Below are 12,898 nucleotides of genomic sequence, written 5' to 3'. Positions count from 1 at the left end.
ACTTTTGCTTTTATTCCTATCCCCATTTTATGTATGAGCAAGGTGAGGCTCTATTTCTATAGCTTAGCCCAGGTCATCCAGTCAGGAAGTGGCAGTTGAGGATGAATAGTGAACATGGTGGGACATTACCTAGCCCGAGGCCCAACATAAAGTATTCACTGGATCATCTGAGAGGTGGGCCTGTCCTGGTAATCAAAAGGTTGCCTTGTTCTGCCCCCTCAGCACAGGAAATTCCAAGGTGGTTTTCCACATTAGCTCCTCTGGTTCTGTACCTGGAGGGAGAGTGAAGGCGTCCAGTTACCTGAGCTGACTCCAGGGATTCAAATATCTCATACCTGCATGTCTGGGCCTCTGCTGGGGAGTGGCTGTCATATGTAGTGGTTTGGGTTACTTGGGGCCTATCTGGGCATTTCCTGGGGCCTACAGCCCTCACCCTGTCCTTGAAATGGTTCTGGCTGGATAGCAGCCTCTAGGTGGTGTGGGTAAAATTTGGGACTGGTTTTGGGCGGGGACAGGACTGAGAACACAGGTTTCCTTGTTTCTGGGGAGAGGGAGGGCAGGAAGAAATTGGAGACCCCATCCCCCACCTGGTCACTGTTGTTCCATAGTCCATGATGGCGTGGTCCCCAGTGCTCCTTGGTGTCATCCTCTTGCTGACTGCCTTTCCAGGGTCTACTGTCGCAGGCCGTTCCATGCCCAAACTGGCTGATCGGAAGCTGTGTGCTGATGAGGAATGCAGCCGTAAGAGTGGGAAGGGGGGGGTGCAGCTGGTGGGCCTGGGGACTTCGGTTGCAGGTCTGTGGATGGAGTGTTGTTATTCCCTTTTATTTCTTCTCCAGACCCCATATCTATGGCTGTGGCCCTTCAGGACTACGTGGCTCCTGACTGCCGTTTCTTGACCATACACAGGGGTCAAATTGTCTATGTCTTCTCAAAGCTGAAGGGCCGAGGGCGGCTCTTCTGGGGAGGCAGTGTGAGTCTTGGGAGAATGGAAGAGGGAGGACTATGGGGTTGGGTGGAAGTTGACCCACTTCTCCACCTAAAGAGCAAATTTGGGGTAAACTGATATCCAGATACTTGGGGAAGGGTACTTTTGTGACTTAGTTTATTTTTACTTTGTTTAGAAAGTACACCTGCTTTTCTAGACACCTAAAATACTACAAGCGATTCCTTTAATGAAGGGAGATGAGCAATAAGCCATCAAAAATGTCAGAAAATATGTGCTTCTATGAACATTTATATTGAATGAATGGGTGGCTACTTTAAATCACATGCTCTGGGAGGGATATGAGTAGGTGACATTTAAACAGATCCAAATGATAGGGTTAGAGCCAGGCATGTGGGGATCCTATAGGAGGCAGTGCAGAAGCTTCCAGCAGGAATGAGGGTTCTCTCAGACCCAGCTTTTAACTCCTCTTTCCCAGGTTCAGGGTGATTACTATGGAGACCTGGCTGCTCGCCTAGGCTATTTCCCCAGTAGCATTGTTCGGGAGGACCAGACTCTGAAACCTGGCAAAATTGATATGAAGACAGATGTGAGTGTCCTGAGGGGTGGCAAGTTTCCTGGAGGAGGGAGGACCCTTGGGTTGTGATGGTGGGCAAATATAACGCCTATGCTCTCTGGTAGCCTTGCTGTGTGTGCTGGGACAAATGCTTTTTTTGCCTCAAATTTCTCAGGTCTGTAACAGGGAGTGATTTCTACACCAGGATCTACTTGAAAGGTGCAAAGGTATAGGGCTCTAGGCTAATTTGCATAGCTCCTGTGTGGCCAAACCTGGCCCCAAGGCTGCAGCTTTTGCTTAAACCACTAGATCTGATGCTGGTTTTCTCTTCACTGCTTTCCCTTTCTCTTTTTCAGAAATGGGATTTCTACTGTCACTGAGCTCAACCTACCGCGGTTCCTGCTGTTTTTCCCTCCTGGCCGTATGCAAATACATTAGTTAATGCAAACTGCCGGTCTCTGTGGTTTTGGGGGGGGTGGAGTGGGGCTGTGCAAAGGAAATGCTTTGCAGGTTTCTGAATCTAGCCAATCAACTCCCTGAATGTGGCATCGTCAATGGTTGCTAGGCAGAGTTTGATGAAAGCCTTTTCGCTCTAAGCTGGTACCCTAGGCGGGCTCCTAAGATTAGATCTTGCACACAAGCAAGAGAGAAGACGGAATCAAACGCCCAACTGAGGGACTGTGTCCTCTCCTGACCAATGAGAGGGAGTTGAACTATTGGGAATGCGCCAATCGGGCCAGAGAACCTAAATCGCAAAGCAGGTGTTTTCTTGGAGAGCATCTGCAAAGCCGGGTGGGAAGTAACCTGCGCGTATCCTCCTAGATTTCCTTCTTCCTGCCTTTGGGATCAGAAATTCACCCACCAGCTCAAGATTGCTCCAATCCTGCCCTTGTCCCTTGTTTGCATCCATATCTCCGCCCCAAGTCTGTTCCTGTCCAATCCGGAGTCTCTACTCTGCCCTCGGACTCCTGACCAAATCCGTTCCTCCGCCGGGCGATGCTTCTCAGAACCGCCCCTTCCCACTTGCTCTGCCAATTGCTCGCCTTGCTCCCGCCCCCTTCGGCTCAGCCCCTCTCAGGCCACCAATCCGTACTCTTCGCCCCGCCCTCTGCCTGCCGAGTCCGCCAATCCCTCCTTTTGGAAAGCGTGGCCTGGTATCCCGCAGCTCTAGCGGGTCGCGCCGGAGCGGGCGGGGGGTGGAGGCGGAAGTGGCGGCGCCGGGTCCGGGAGTAGGAAGGAGCCGGGGCTGCAGCCGGAGTGGAGCGGCTGCCAGCCGAGGAGCAGGCGCGGCCGCGGCGCCATATTGTGGCCCTCAGCGGCCGCGACCAAGTCATGGCCGAGACCTACGGTGAGGGTGGTGGGCCGAAGCTGCGGGCTGGGGTCTGGGCCCAAAGAGGATGCGGCCTGTGGGAATGGGGCGGGGCCTTATGTACCTGGGGGCGGGGTCTGCCTCTATGGGGGCAGGGCCTAAGTGGATGCTGGGAGGGGTTTCGTGGGTCTAGGGCTGAGCTTAATCGATTTGGGTGGAGCCTGAGGGTCTGGTGCGTGCGTTAAATAGATACGGGATTCGAGAGAGCGGGTCTCTCTCGAATGGGTTCTGGGTTGGCCTTGAGGGAAGAGGTGGGCCTTCATGTATTGGGGCGGAGCCTGAGTGAGTGGGGCGGGGCTAACCGTGACTGGCAGGGGTCGTGCTCAACTGGCTAGAGGGAACACTGAAGAGCAACATGCTCTGAACTGTGAGGCTGAACTGGTTTGAGAGGTCCGGAATGGATTGGGATGCGTTATCCCTAAATTAGGGTTGGAATGTAATGGCAAAGGATGGGGCTTAAGCTTGAGATTAGGGGCCAAGAATCTGGGAGAGAATGGGAAAAAGAGGTTGGGAATTGAAAAATCAGTATGAGTGTACAATACCAGGTAGTGAAGGGAAAAGGGGCTATAGAAAGCTTTGGGTTAGGATTCAGAGAGAGCTGCATTGTTAGAACATCCACAAAAGCAGGGTTATCAAATGCAAAAATTCAGAAGTGGGAACCAGCTTGTCATTTTGAGGGAATAGACTGAAGGCCAGAGACATGAATTGAGAGGGTAGAGGAGGTGAAATCAAGAGAGACACAGATGGCCTATACCTGTAGTTCCAGGAAATCATGAAGATGAGGCAGGAGATCACAAATTGGAGGCCAGCCTCAGCAACTTGGTGAGGCCCTAAGCAACTTAGCAAGACCATGTCTCCAAAAAAAAAAAAAAAAAGGCTGGGGCTATAACTCAGAGGTAAAGTGCTATTGGGTTTAATTCCGAGTGCCAACCAAAAAGGAGGGACCGAGGCTAGGTTTCCCTTGATTAGATGAATTTCAAGAGGAATTAGCAATGTAATAGCAAATATCTTAGACTCTGGAGACCTTTGGCCAGGGTTTCAGTCTCAATTCTGTCCCAGATGTGTGATCTTGGGCAAGTCAGATAACCTCTTTGGACTCAGTTACCACATCTGGAAAACAGGGATAATTATTAGTATACCTCTCTCCTAGAATTTTCTCAAAGATTAAGTGAGCTGGTAATATAAAAATCTTTAGAACTGTGCCTATGGTAAACTCTATGAAGAATAATCTTGGGCCAGGCATGGGATCCAGTCCTAGCAACTTGGGAGGCTGAGGCAGAAGGATTATAAGTTTGAGGCCAACCTCAGCAATTTAGTCAGAACCTGATTAAATTAGTGAGAACCTGTCTCAAAAAAATAAAAAGGGAGGCTGGGGTTGTGGCTCAGTGGTAGGGCGCTTACCTAGCATGTGCAAGGCACTGGGTTTAATCCTCAGAACCCCCATAAAAATAAATAAATAAATAAAGGTATTGTGACCAACTATAACTATATAACTACATATATATATATATATATATAGATAGATAGATAGATAAAGGGTTGGAGATGTGGCTCAATGGTAAAATCCCTGGGTTTAATCCCCAGTAACAACAACATCAAAAAACGATAATCTTCTTGGACTGGGGATGTGGGTCAGTGGTAGAGCACTTGCTTAGCATGTGCAAGGCCCTGGGTACCATCCCCACCTCACAGAAAGCACCCCAAAAGAAAAAAACAGGTGATCTGTTACAATTGTTGTCTATGCTTCTGTTTCTATGTCTGTTTCTTTCTAACTCTTCTCAATTTCTCCCTTTTTCCTCTCTGTCTTTTTCTTCCTGTGGGTATCCTTGATTTTGACTCCATCTGCTCAGACTTCCTCTTCAAATTCCTGGTGATCGGCAGTGCAGGAACTGGCAAATCATGTCTCCTTCATCAGTTCATTGAGAATAAGTGTGAGTTTCCAGCAGTGGTCTCAGCAGCACTGAGCTGTGGGTAGGTGGGCAGCTGATGGGTTGGGCATGACCGGCCATAGATCCAACTCCATTGCTGGGCCTTGCCTTGGTGTGCTATTTGCTAGGTTCACAGTCACCCCAGCAATGAGAATGGGTTTGTAGAGACAAGAGGCCTTGGAGGATGGGGGATCCTCTGAGCCTCTGCATGCCTCCTCTCTCCTTCCCATTCCCAGTCAAACAGGACTCCAACCACACAATCGGTGTGGAGTTTGGATCCCGGGTGGTCAACGTGGGTGGGAAGACTGTGAAGCTACAGATTTGGGACACTGCTGGCCAGGAGCGGTTTCGGTAGGTGGGCCGGGCTTCCAAGGAGGGAGGGAGGGGAGGAGGGGGAGAGAGAGGTGTGTGCACTCCAAGACACAGTAATAGGAGTAAAAAGACGCTGAGAAGGCGAGGCAGAGGAGAGAGCTTGCATAAGGTCCTGGGTTCCATCCACAGCACCACAAGAAAAGGAAGGAATGGGAAGGGAAGAGAAAGGAAGGGGAAAAAAGAAAGGAAGACTTGAGGTTGAGGAGTAGAGTTTGAGAGACCCTAAAGCAGAAATAGAAGCAGAAGCATGAAAGACACACACTCAGAAAAGAAAGGCAAGAGAAAGGGAGACTGAGAAAGATGAAGATGAAAAGAATGATAAAGCAGGTAAGGAGATGCAAAAAGAAACAGGTCAGTGGGAGAAGGACAGGGAGGGTAGACAGTTGTAGCCAGGAGGATGGAGAAATGGATGTCTAGGGGAGAGGAAGATAGATGTGTAGGGCTCAGCACATAGTAGGTCTTCAGAAAAATGTCTGCAGAAAAGTTGATAGACATAGAAATTCTGAGAGTCTGAGAAACAGACAGGGTAGAGAGAGAAACAAGGAGTTCAGTCCATGGAGAACATGCTGTCTCGGCAACACTTAATAGGTGCGGAGTGTTGACCGACCGCATGAGCTGCGGAGAGCCCAGAGACAGAGATGGGGAAGGAGAAACAGGTGTGTGACGTGGGTTGGATTTGCAGTAAGTGCTCAATAAATGTTTGTGGAATGATTGCCTGAGTGCAGAGGGATCCAGATTGATGAGACAGGGAAATAAAGTTGGCCATGGGGATGTGGCTCAGTGGTAGAGCGCTTGCCTAGCACGTGTGAGGCACTGGGTTTGATTCTCAGCACCACATATAAGCAATTAAATAAATAAATAAAGGTCTATCAATAACTAATTAAAAAAAAAAAAAAGAAAAGAGTTGGCCATGCTGGGAAGGAGGCCTCCATCAGACACAGCAGAAGAGGGACAAGTATATATTGCATCGCACTGGGTAGGGCTGGGTAGAGAGGAGATGCTCAGAAAATGCTGAATGAATGAGGGCAAAGGCAAAAATAAGTATGAGAGCCAGAGTCAGCGAGAGACAGGAGGAAACAGAGTTAAAGGCACATAGCTGGAGTGAAGCTCAGCGGCAGAGTGCTTGCCTAGTGAGGCCCTGAGCAAGATCCCCAGCACTGCAAGGAGAAAAGCTAGACACTACACACGTAAATCATATGCAGAAAAAGAAACAGACTAATGCACAGGTTCAGAAAGATAGGGACACAGAGACAGAAGTAGGTAGACAAAGAGCTAAGTGAGAGAGAAGTTGAAAGAGAGAGAGACAGGCAGACAGACTTCCAGGTAGAGAAATTATCTCCACCAAAGCTAGGTTTGGGGGCTGGGCCAGCAGTGAGAGGGTCCTCCAAATCATCAGTCTCTCTGTGCAAAAGGGGGCAGTCTTGGGGCACACCCCAGCCTTGGGGATGACTGGGTCCCCCTGGCCCCACAGGTCGGTGACACGGAGTTATTACCGAGGGGCGGCTGGAGCCCTGCTGGTGTATGACATCACAAGGTGGGTGTGGGCTACTCAGCATGAGCAGCGTGGTTGGGGTGGGACATGGGTGGCCTCTCTCCTGTGCCACCTTCCTTCTCTGTCCCTTCTCCATAGCCGGGAGACATACAATTCACTGGCTGCCTGGCTGACTGATGCCCGCACACTGGCCAGCCCCAACATTGTGGTCATCCTCTGTGGCAACAAGAAGGACCTGGACCCCGAGCGTGAGGTCACTTTCCTGGAGGCTTCCCGCTTTGCCCAGGAGAATGGTGAGGGCCCTGCTGTGGACTCGGTGGGGGAGGAGGGACGGGACTGGTCACTGTGGCCCGTGTGACTCCTAGCTGTCAATGGCTGTGCCCTATAGGTGGAGGTTCAGAGGTTTGGGTTCAAATGTGAGTGTTGGGCTGTGTGATCACTCTGGTCCTCAACTTCCTCAGCTGTAAAGTGCAGTCAAAATGTTTCTGTCTCATGTGTGCTGGGTAAGGAGGCCACCCACCGTGGAAGGCCCTCAGTATACTCTGGCAGAGTGGGTGCTAGATGAACGTTGGCTGCTGGGAAGTTTCCACCACGTGGGAGGCAGCTCATGGTACTTACTGGTTTAAGGTAGAGATTGCACCAGTAACTTGGGAGTCTGAGGCAGGAGAGTCACAAGTTCAAGGCCAGCCTGGGCAACTTAGTGAGACCCTGTCTCGAAATAAAAAGGACAGGTACTCAGTGGTAGAGCAATCTTGGATTTAATCATCAGTAACACTAAATAAATAAGTAAATAGAATAAAAATAAGGTAGAGATTGTAAACTTATGTGGCCTATGGACAGATGCATTTTGTAAATAAGGGAGATGGGCTGGGATGAACCCCAGGAGAAGAAGCACTGGTGCTGAGAGGAATGGAGAGGCCTGACAGGCCCAATCAGAAGGTTTGCACGGATCACTGGGTGTGATGGTGCGTCACTGTAATCCCAGCGCTTTGTTGGGGGGTGGCTAAGGCAGGAGGATCAAGGCCAGCCTCAGAAACTTAGTGAGATACTGTCTCTAAATAGAAAGACATATAGCTGTGTGCTAAAGTGCCTCTGGGTTCAATCCCTAGTAACAACAACAACAAAAAAAAGATCTGCAAGTATAAATTCATTTTTCTGGCCAGATCAAACATATTTGCTGGCTTGGGATCTGCCCATGTTCCCCTATTTTGTGACCTCCAGATTTAGAAGAGATTTTGCCATCAGAGATAGATACTGTTTGCATCCTGGCTGTAACTTCCCCACTGTGAGGTCTTGTGATGTAGGTGATAGGTAGACTCCTAGTGGGCCCAGCCTGGGCTGGATGGTGCTGAGGACACAGGAAGTCAACCTTAGGTCTGGCCTTCATGTGCTCACATTGCAGTCTGTGATGGTTAGGGGACAGACCCATTTGTAGACAGTGACATTCCAGAGAGGTCGGAGCCGGGGTAGAGGAGGCACAAGAGCCTGTAGGAGCCCAAGAGAGGCACTTGACCTAGGTGGGGAAGTCAGGGAGGTTTTCTGGGAAGGAGCATTGTGAGCTGATTCTGTAAAGAGGAGCTAGAGGGGTACATGGGGGGGAGGCGGTGTTCTCTGCAAGGGGACACCATGTGCAGAGGCCTGAGATGAGGGTAAGGGTGGGTGGGGACGTTTGAAGAACAGATGAGCCAGATGCTGTGGCGCACACCTGTCATCCCAACGGCTTGGGATGGATGAGGCAGGAGGATCATGAGTTCAAAGCCAGCCTCAACAACTGTGAGGCACTAAGTAACTCAGTGAGACCCTGTCTCTAAATAAAATACAAAATAGGGCTGGGGATGTGGCTCAGTGGTTGAGTGCCTCTGAGTTCAATCCCTGGTGCCCCCTGACCAAAAAAAAAAAAAAAAAAAGAACGGACTGAGAGGCAGTCGGTGGCTGAATGGAGGATGGGGACTGACAGAGGCCCTGCCCCTCAGAACTAATGTTCCTGGAGACCAGCGCTCTCACAGGCGAGAACGTGGAGGAGGCCTTCCTGAAGTGTGCCCGCACCATCCTCAACAAGATCGACTCAGGTGCGGCCTGGACTGACCCAAGTGGGAGTGGGAAGCAGGGCTCAAAGGTCCCCAAGGGACCAGTCCTGACTTCTCCCCCTGTCCACAGGTGAGCTAGACCCTGAGAGGATGGGCTCAGGCATTCAGTATGGTGATGCTTCTCTCCGCCAGCTGCGGCAGCCTCGGAGTGCCCAGGCCGTGGCCCCTCAGCCCTGTGGCTGCTGAGACGTGCAGAGCCAGGTGCGACACTGGGTCTTGGGGAGGCAGGGGTGGTCTCCTGGGAAGGGGTGCAGAGTAGACACAGAGGCACGGAAAATGTAACAAGAGGAACAGAAAGACGCAAAAGCACAGGAGCTAAAGGAGCCATCTTCTCAGCTTCAAGAAACCCACCTGTCTTCTCCAACCCCATCCCTCTGCCAGCCCTCAACCCTGGACCTGACCCTCCTGTTCATTGTTCTCACCTATGTATTGAGCACATACTGTATTTTGGGTCCTATTTAGGGCTCTGGAGAGACAGCAGTGGGTAAAAACAGACAAAAATCCCCGGCCTCATGGAGCCCTCATTCTCTTGGGAGGAGATGGACAAGAAACAAGATATATAAATGTTTTATTCAGCTTTTTCACTGTTGTGACTAAAAGACCTGACTAGAACAATCATACAAGAGAAAAAGTTTATTTGGGGGCTCACAATTTCAGAGGTCTCAATCAATAGACTGCAGGCTCCATTCCTTAGGGCTCAAGGTGAGGCTGAACTCACTGATGATCAGGCATCAGCAGAGAGATAGACTCTACTTGCCAGATATAACTATATATCCCAAAGGCATGCTCCCATTGACCCACCTCCTCCAGCCACAACCTCCCTGTCTTCAGTTACCACTTATTTAAAACCATTAGGATTAATTCACTGATTAGGTTAAAGCTCTCATAACCCAGCATTTCTCCTCTAAACCTTCTTGCGTTGTCTCATCCATGAGCTTTTTGGGGATACCTTACATCCAAATCATAACATTAAGTAAATTATATAATAGGGCCATAAGAGCTATGGAGGAACTGTGAGTCGGGTAAAGTGGACAGAGTGGATACACTTCTAAACAACAGTGAGGGACACCTTACCAAGAAGGTGACATTGGAGCCAAAACCGGAAGGATGGAGGGAGAGGGTCCTGTGGGCATCTGAACCAAGAGTGTTGTCAGCAGAGAGAACAGCAAATGCAAAAGCTCTGGCATGGGTGAGGAAGACCGAGGAAGCCAGTGTGGCTGGAATGGAGAGTGTGTGTATATTGTGGGTACAGCCAGAGATGAGAGGGGAGCTGACCAGTTGGTGCCTGTGGCCCTGGGGAGGACTCTAACTCATACTGGGGGTGGTTTGGGAGCCACAGGAAGCTTCTGAGCAGAGCAGGGACTGGAGCCGATTCATAGATTCACAGGGTCACTCTGGCTGCAGGTAGGGAAGGGCACAGACATCATTGAGGGGGCTGGGTTGCTGCTAATCTGAGGTGAGAGTGGATGGTGGACAGGTTGTTGAGAAGTAGATAGGTTCTTTTTCCTTGCTAGTCTGTCTCCAGTCTTGTCTCCACCCACCTCCTTTTCTCTTTCTCTCTTTCTCTTTTTGGTTACGAGATTGAGCCCAGCACCTCGTGCATTCTAGGCAAGTGCTCTACCACTGAGCTGTATCCCTATATCCCCATCCCTTTATTTTACTTTGAGCCAGAGTCTTGCTGAGTACCCCAGGCTGGACTTGAATTCATGATCCTCCTTCCTCAACCTCCTGAATCACTGGGATTACAGTCAGTGAGATTACAGGCACAGACCGCCATGCCCAGCTTGTCCCCTTTTGACGCAGCCATTGTGTCTTTCTGAAACACAATTTGTTTCCTGTTCCTCCCTGTTTTTAAAACTACCCATGGCTCCCAGGGTCCATTGGACACACCTGAAGCTGCTCAGCCTGGCATTTGACCCTGTGCAGGAATGGCTCCTGCCAGCCTCCCCAGCCTCACCGTGTTCCTCTTCCCACCCCTTAGCTGCTTCAGCCACACTGAAGTTCATTTTGTTTCTCTGACTCTTTTTTTCATGCTGTACCCTTTGCCTGGAACACCACTCCTTCCCTCTCTGCCCTGGTGAGCAACCTCCCCTCTCAGAAAGCCTTGTTTCATTTTCTATGCTTGATCCAAACTCCTTGACAGGCTTGCAGTACCCTGCAGAGTTTAGTCCTGTCCCCATCTCTGTGGGTATGTGTGTGACTTGCCAATTCTCCCCTTTGTACTTCATGCCCAGCCCCCTTCCATCTCCAGGGTGGCTGGGGGAAATGTTAGACTTTGGATCTGCTTTTTGTTTTTATTTTTGTGGTATGTGGATGGTATCAGGGCTTCACACATGCTAGGTAAGTGCTCTAGCACTAAGCCCCATTTGTAGCCCTTTGAACCCACTTTGAAGGTAGAACCACTTTGTTTCCTGATGGAATGAATATGGAATTTGAGTGAGGGTGGGGGAGGGAGAGACAGAGAGGAGAGACAAGGATGAGATCTTTGGACAGTGCTATCTTATCCTTTCGGCCTTTACCTGCTGTGTCTGGGCCTCAGTTTCCTTATCTGTAAACTTAGTCCAGGAGTTTGAGAGCAGCCTGGGCAATTAGTAACATAGTAAGACCCTATCTCCAAAAAAAAAAAAAAAAAAGACTATTTATCATAGGGCTGTTCCTTATTTTTCTTCTTATCCTTCTTAAGGAGTCTGGGCTGTGCAGAGGTGTATGGGAATATATTATTCACCTTGGGGCTTAGCATATTTCTTTCAGGATTTGCTCTCAGTGGATCAGATGCAATAAGCAATACTTTCACAAACTTTGTTGGCAGCCATTTTATATGTTGATCTAATACAGTCACACCCACATGTAAAACTCCAGCTCATGTTTGCCTGCTATCAGTATTTTTTTTAATTGAGGTTAAACCCACATAACATAAATTTAGGCATTTCAAAGTGTACAGTTGATTGGCATTCAGTACATTCACAAGGTTGAGCAACCACCTCCTCTTGTCTAGTTGCAGAACATGTTCATTATCCTGAAAGGAAACTGCACACCCGTTAAGCAGTCATTCCCCATTCCTTTAGCCCCTGGCAACCACAATCTTCTTTCTGTTCCTATTGACCAGTATTCTTACTTCATATGATGTACTCCTATGTTTTCTATTCTATTTTATTTCTATTTGAATAAAAAATAGTAAAGGCCTACCAAATTAATTCCCCCTTACATGCAGTGCTGATATTGGAATCATCTGGAGAGCTTTAAAAGATACCGATTCCCAGGCCTTACCCCAGAGATTCTGAAGTAATTTCAGAATTTCTAGAAGCTGCTAGGTAATATTATGAACAACCAAAGCAAAACCCACTAATCTAATATGTCTCTTAGTTTTGGAAACATTAGAATGAGGCCTAAAGCCAGGATGATCAGGGATGTTAAGGGGATACAAATACAGAAATGGGGACATGATATTTAGACACTGAAATGTCCCATTACAGCTTTCTGATGAAAGCAAACAAGGAGGTACAGGTGTCTTCAGAGAGAGAGAACTCAGAATGACCTGCAGAGGAGAAAGACACCCTTGGTGGGGGAGTGGTATGGGCCACCAGATACAGGTGGGAAGTCAGGAAGATATCCAGGAATGAGAGAGACACAAGCTAGACAGACCCAGGACCTCTCTAGATCATCACACCCTTCTCTTACAGCTCACCTGTTCTCCAGGACCAGCCCTGCCCTTCCGGCTGGGGCCTAGACCCAGGCCCCAGGAGGCCGTGCCCCAACTGCCCCAGCCCTGGAGAAGCTGCCCCGCCACCTGTCCTCCTTCCCTGGCCTGGTGGGGCCTGGCTTTGGGGCAAGACTGAGCCACGGGGGAAGGGGGAACCCATACCTGCTGCTGCTTCCTCTGTCTTGGCTAACCTCTGCCCCCCACCCCCCAGCCCCTAACCACACCCCAAGAGCTCCCAAAGCCTGAGACCAGGGCCATTTGGCCCCAACTTCCTGCCTGGCCCTGCTGTTGCGAGTACGTGTTATTTATTACCTGGAGGCCTGTCCCATCCCCATCCTACCCCCATAAAGCATTGTTTACACCTGTGTCTTGGCCTCTGTTATTTTGGGATGTTGGGAAGAGGTCTTGTTGGAAGAATTTTGGGTTGTGATTTTGGGAGCCATGTCCC

General features: G+C 49.6%; 2 protein-coding genes and 1 long non-coding RNA gene across 3 annotated transcripts; 2 read left to right on the top strand and 1 right to left on the bottom strand.

The window, feature by feature from the left end:
* Positions 1-32: 32 nt before the first annotated feature.
* LOC113198693 (uncharacterized) lies at positions 33-2,426 on the bottom strand. The gene is made up of 3 exons (XR_003302886.2): positions 2,365-2,426; positions 588-723; positions 33-272 (listed from the first exon to the last, which is right to left on the bottom strand). It is a non-coding gene; the product is annotated as an uncharacterized LOC113198693 (long non-coding RNA).
* Mia (MIA SH3 domain containing) lies at positions 566-1,947 on the top strand. Its single transcript, XM_026411536.2, has 4 exons — positions 566-741; positions 840-973; positions 1,425-1,535; positions 1,859-1,947. The coding sequence occupies exons 1-4, from the start codon at positions 612-614 to the stop codon at positions 1,880-1,882; spliced, it is 399 nt and encodes a 132-aa protein (XP_026267321.1). The 5' UTR covers positions 566-611; the 3' UTR covers positions 1,883-1,947.
* Positions 2,427-2,659: 233 nt separating the features above from the next.
* Rab4b (RAB4B, member RAS oncogene family) lies at positions 2,660-12,806 on the top strand. The gene is made up of 8 exons (XM_026411535.2): positions 2,660-2,850; positions 4,722-4,802; positions 5,036-5,150; positions 6,643-6,705; positions 6,802-6,956; positions 8,637-8,732; positions 8,821-8,951; positions 12,431-12,806. The coding sequence occupies exons 1-7, from the start codon at positions 2,835-2,837 to the stop codon at positions 8,934-8,936; spliced, it is 642 nt and encodes a 213-aa protein (XP_026267320.1). The 5' UTR covers positions 2,660-2,834; the 3' UTR covers positions 8,937-8,951; positions 12,431-12,806.
* The last annotated feature ends 92 nt before the right edge of the window (positions 12,807-12,898 follow it).

The sequence above is a fragment of the Urocitellus parryii genome, chromosome 15 (genome assembly GCF_045843805.1).
Source record: "Urocitellus parryii isolate mUroPar1 chromosome 15, mUroPar1.hap1, whole genome shotgun sequence".
In the NCBI taxonomy this organism is placed as follows: domain Eukaryota; kingdom Metazoa; phylum Chordata; class Mammalia; order Rodentia; family Sciuridae; genus Urocitellus; species Urocitellus parryii.
The sequence above is the reverse complement of the archived record's forward strand: the minus strand, read 5'-3'. Positions and strand labels throughout refer to the sequence as shown.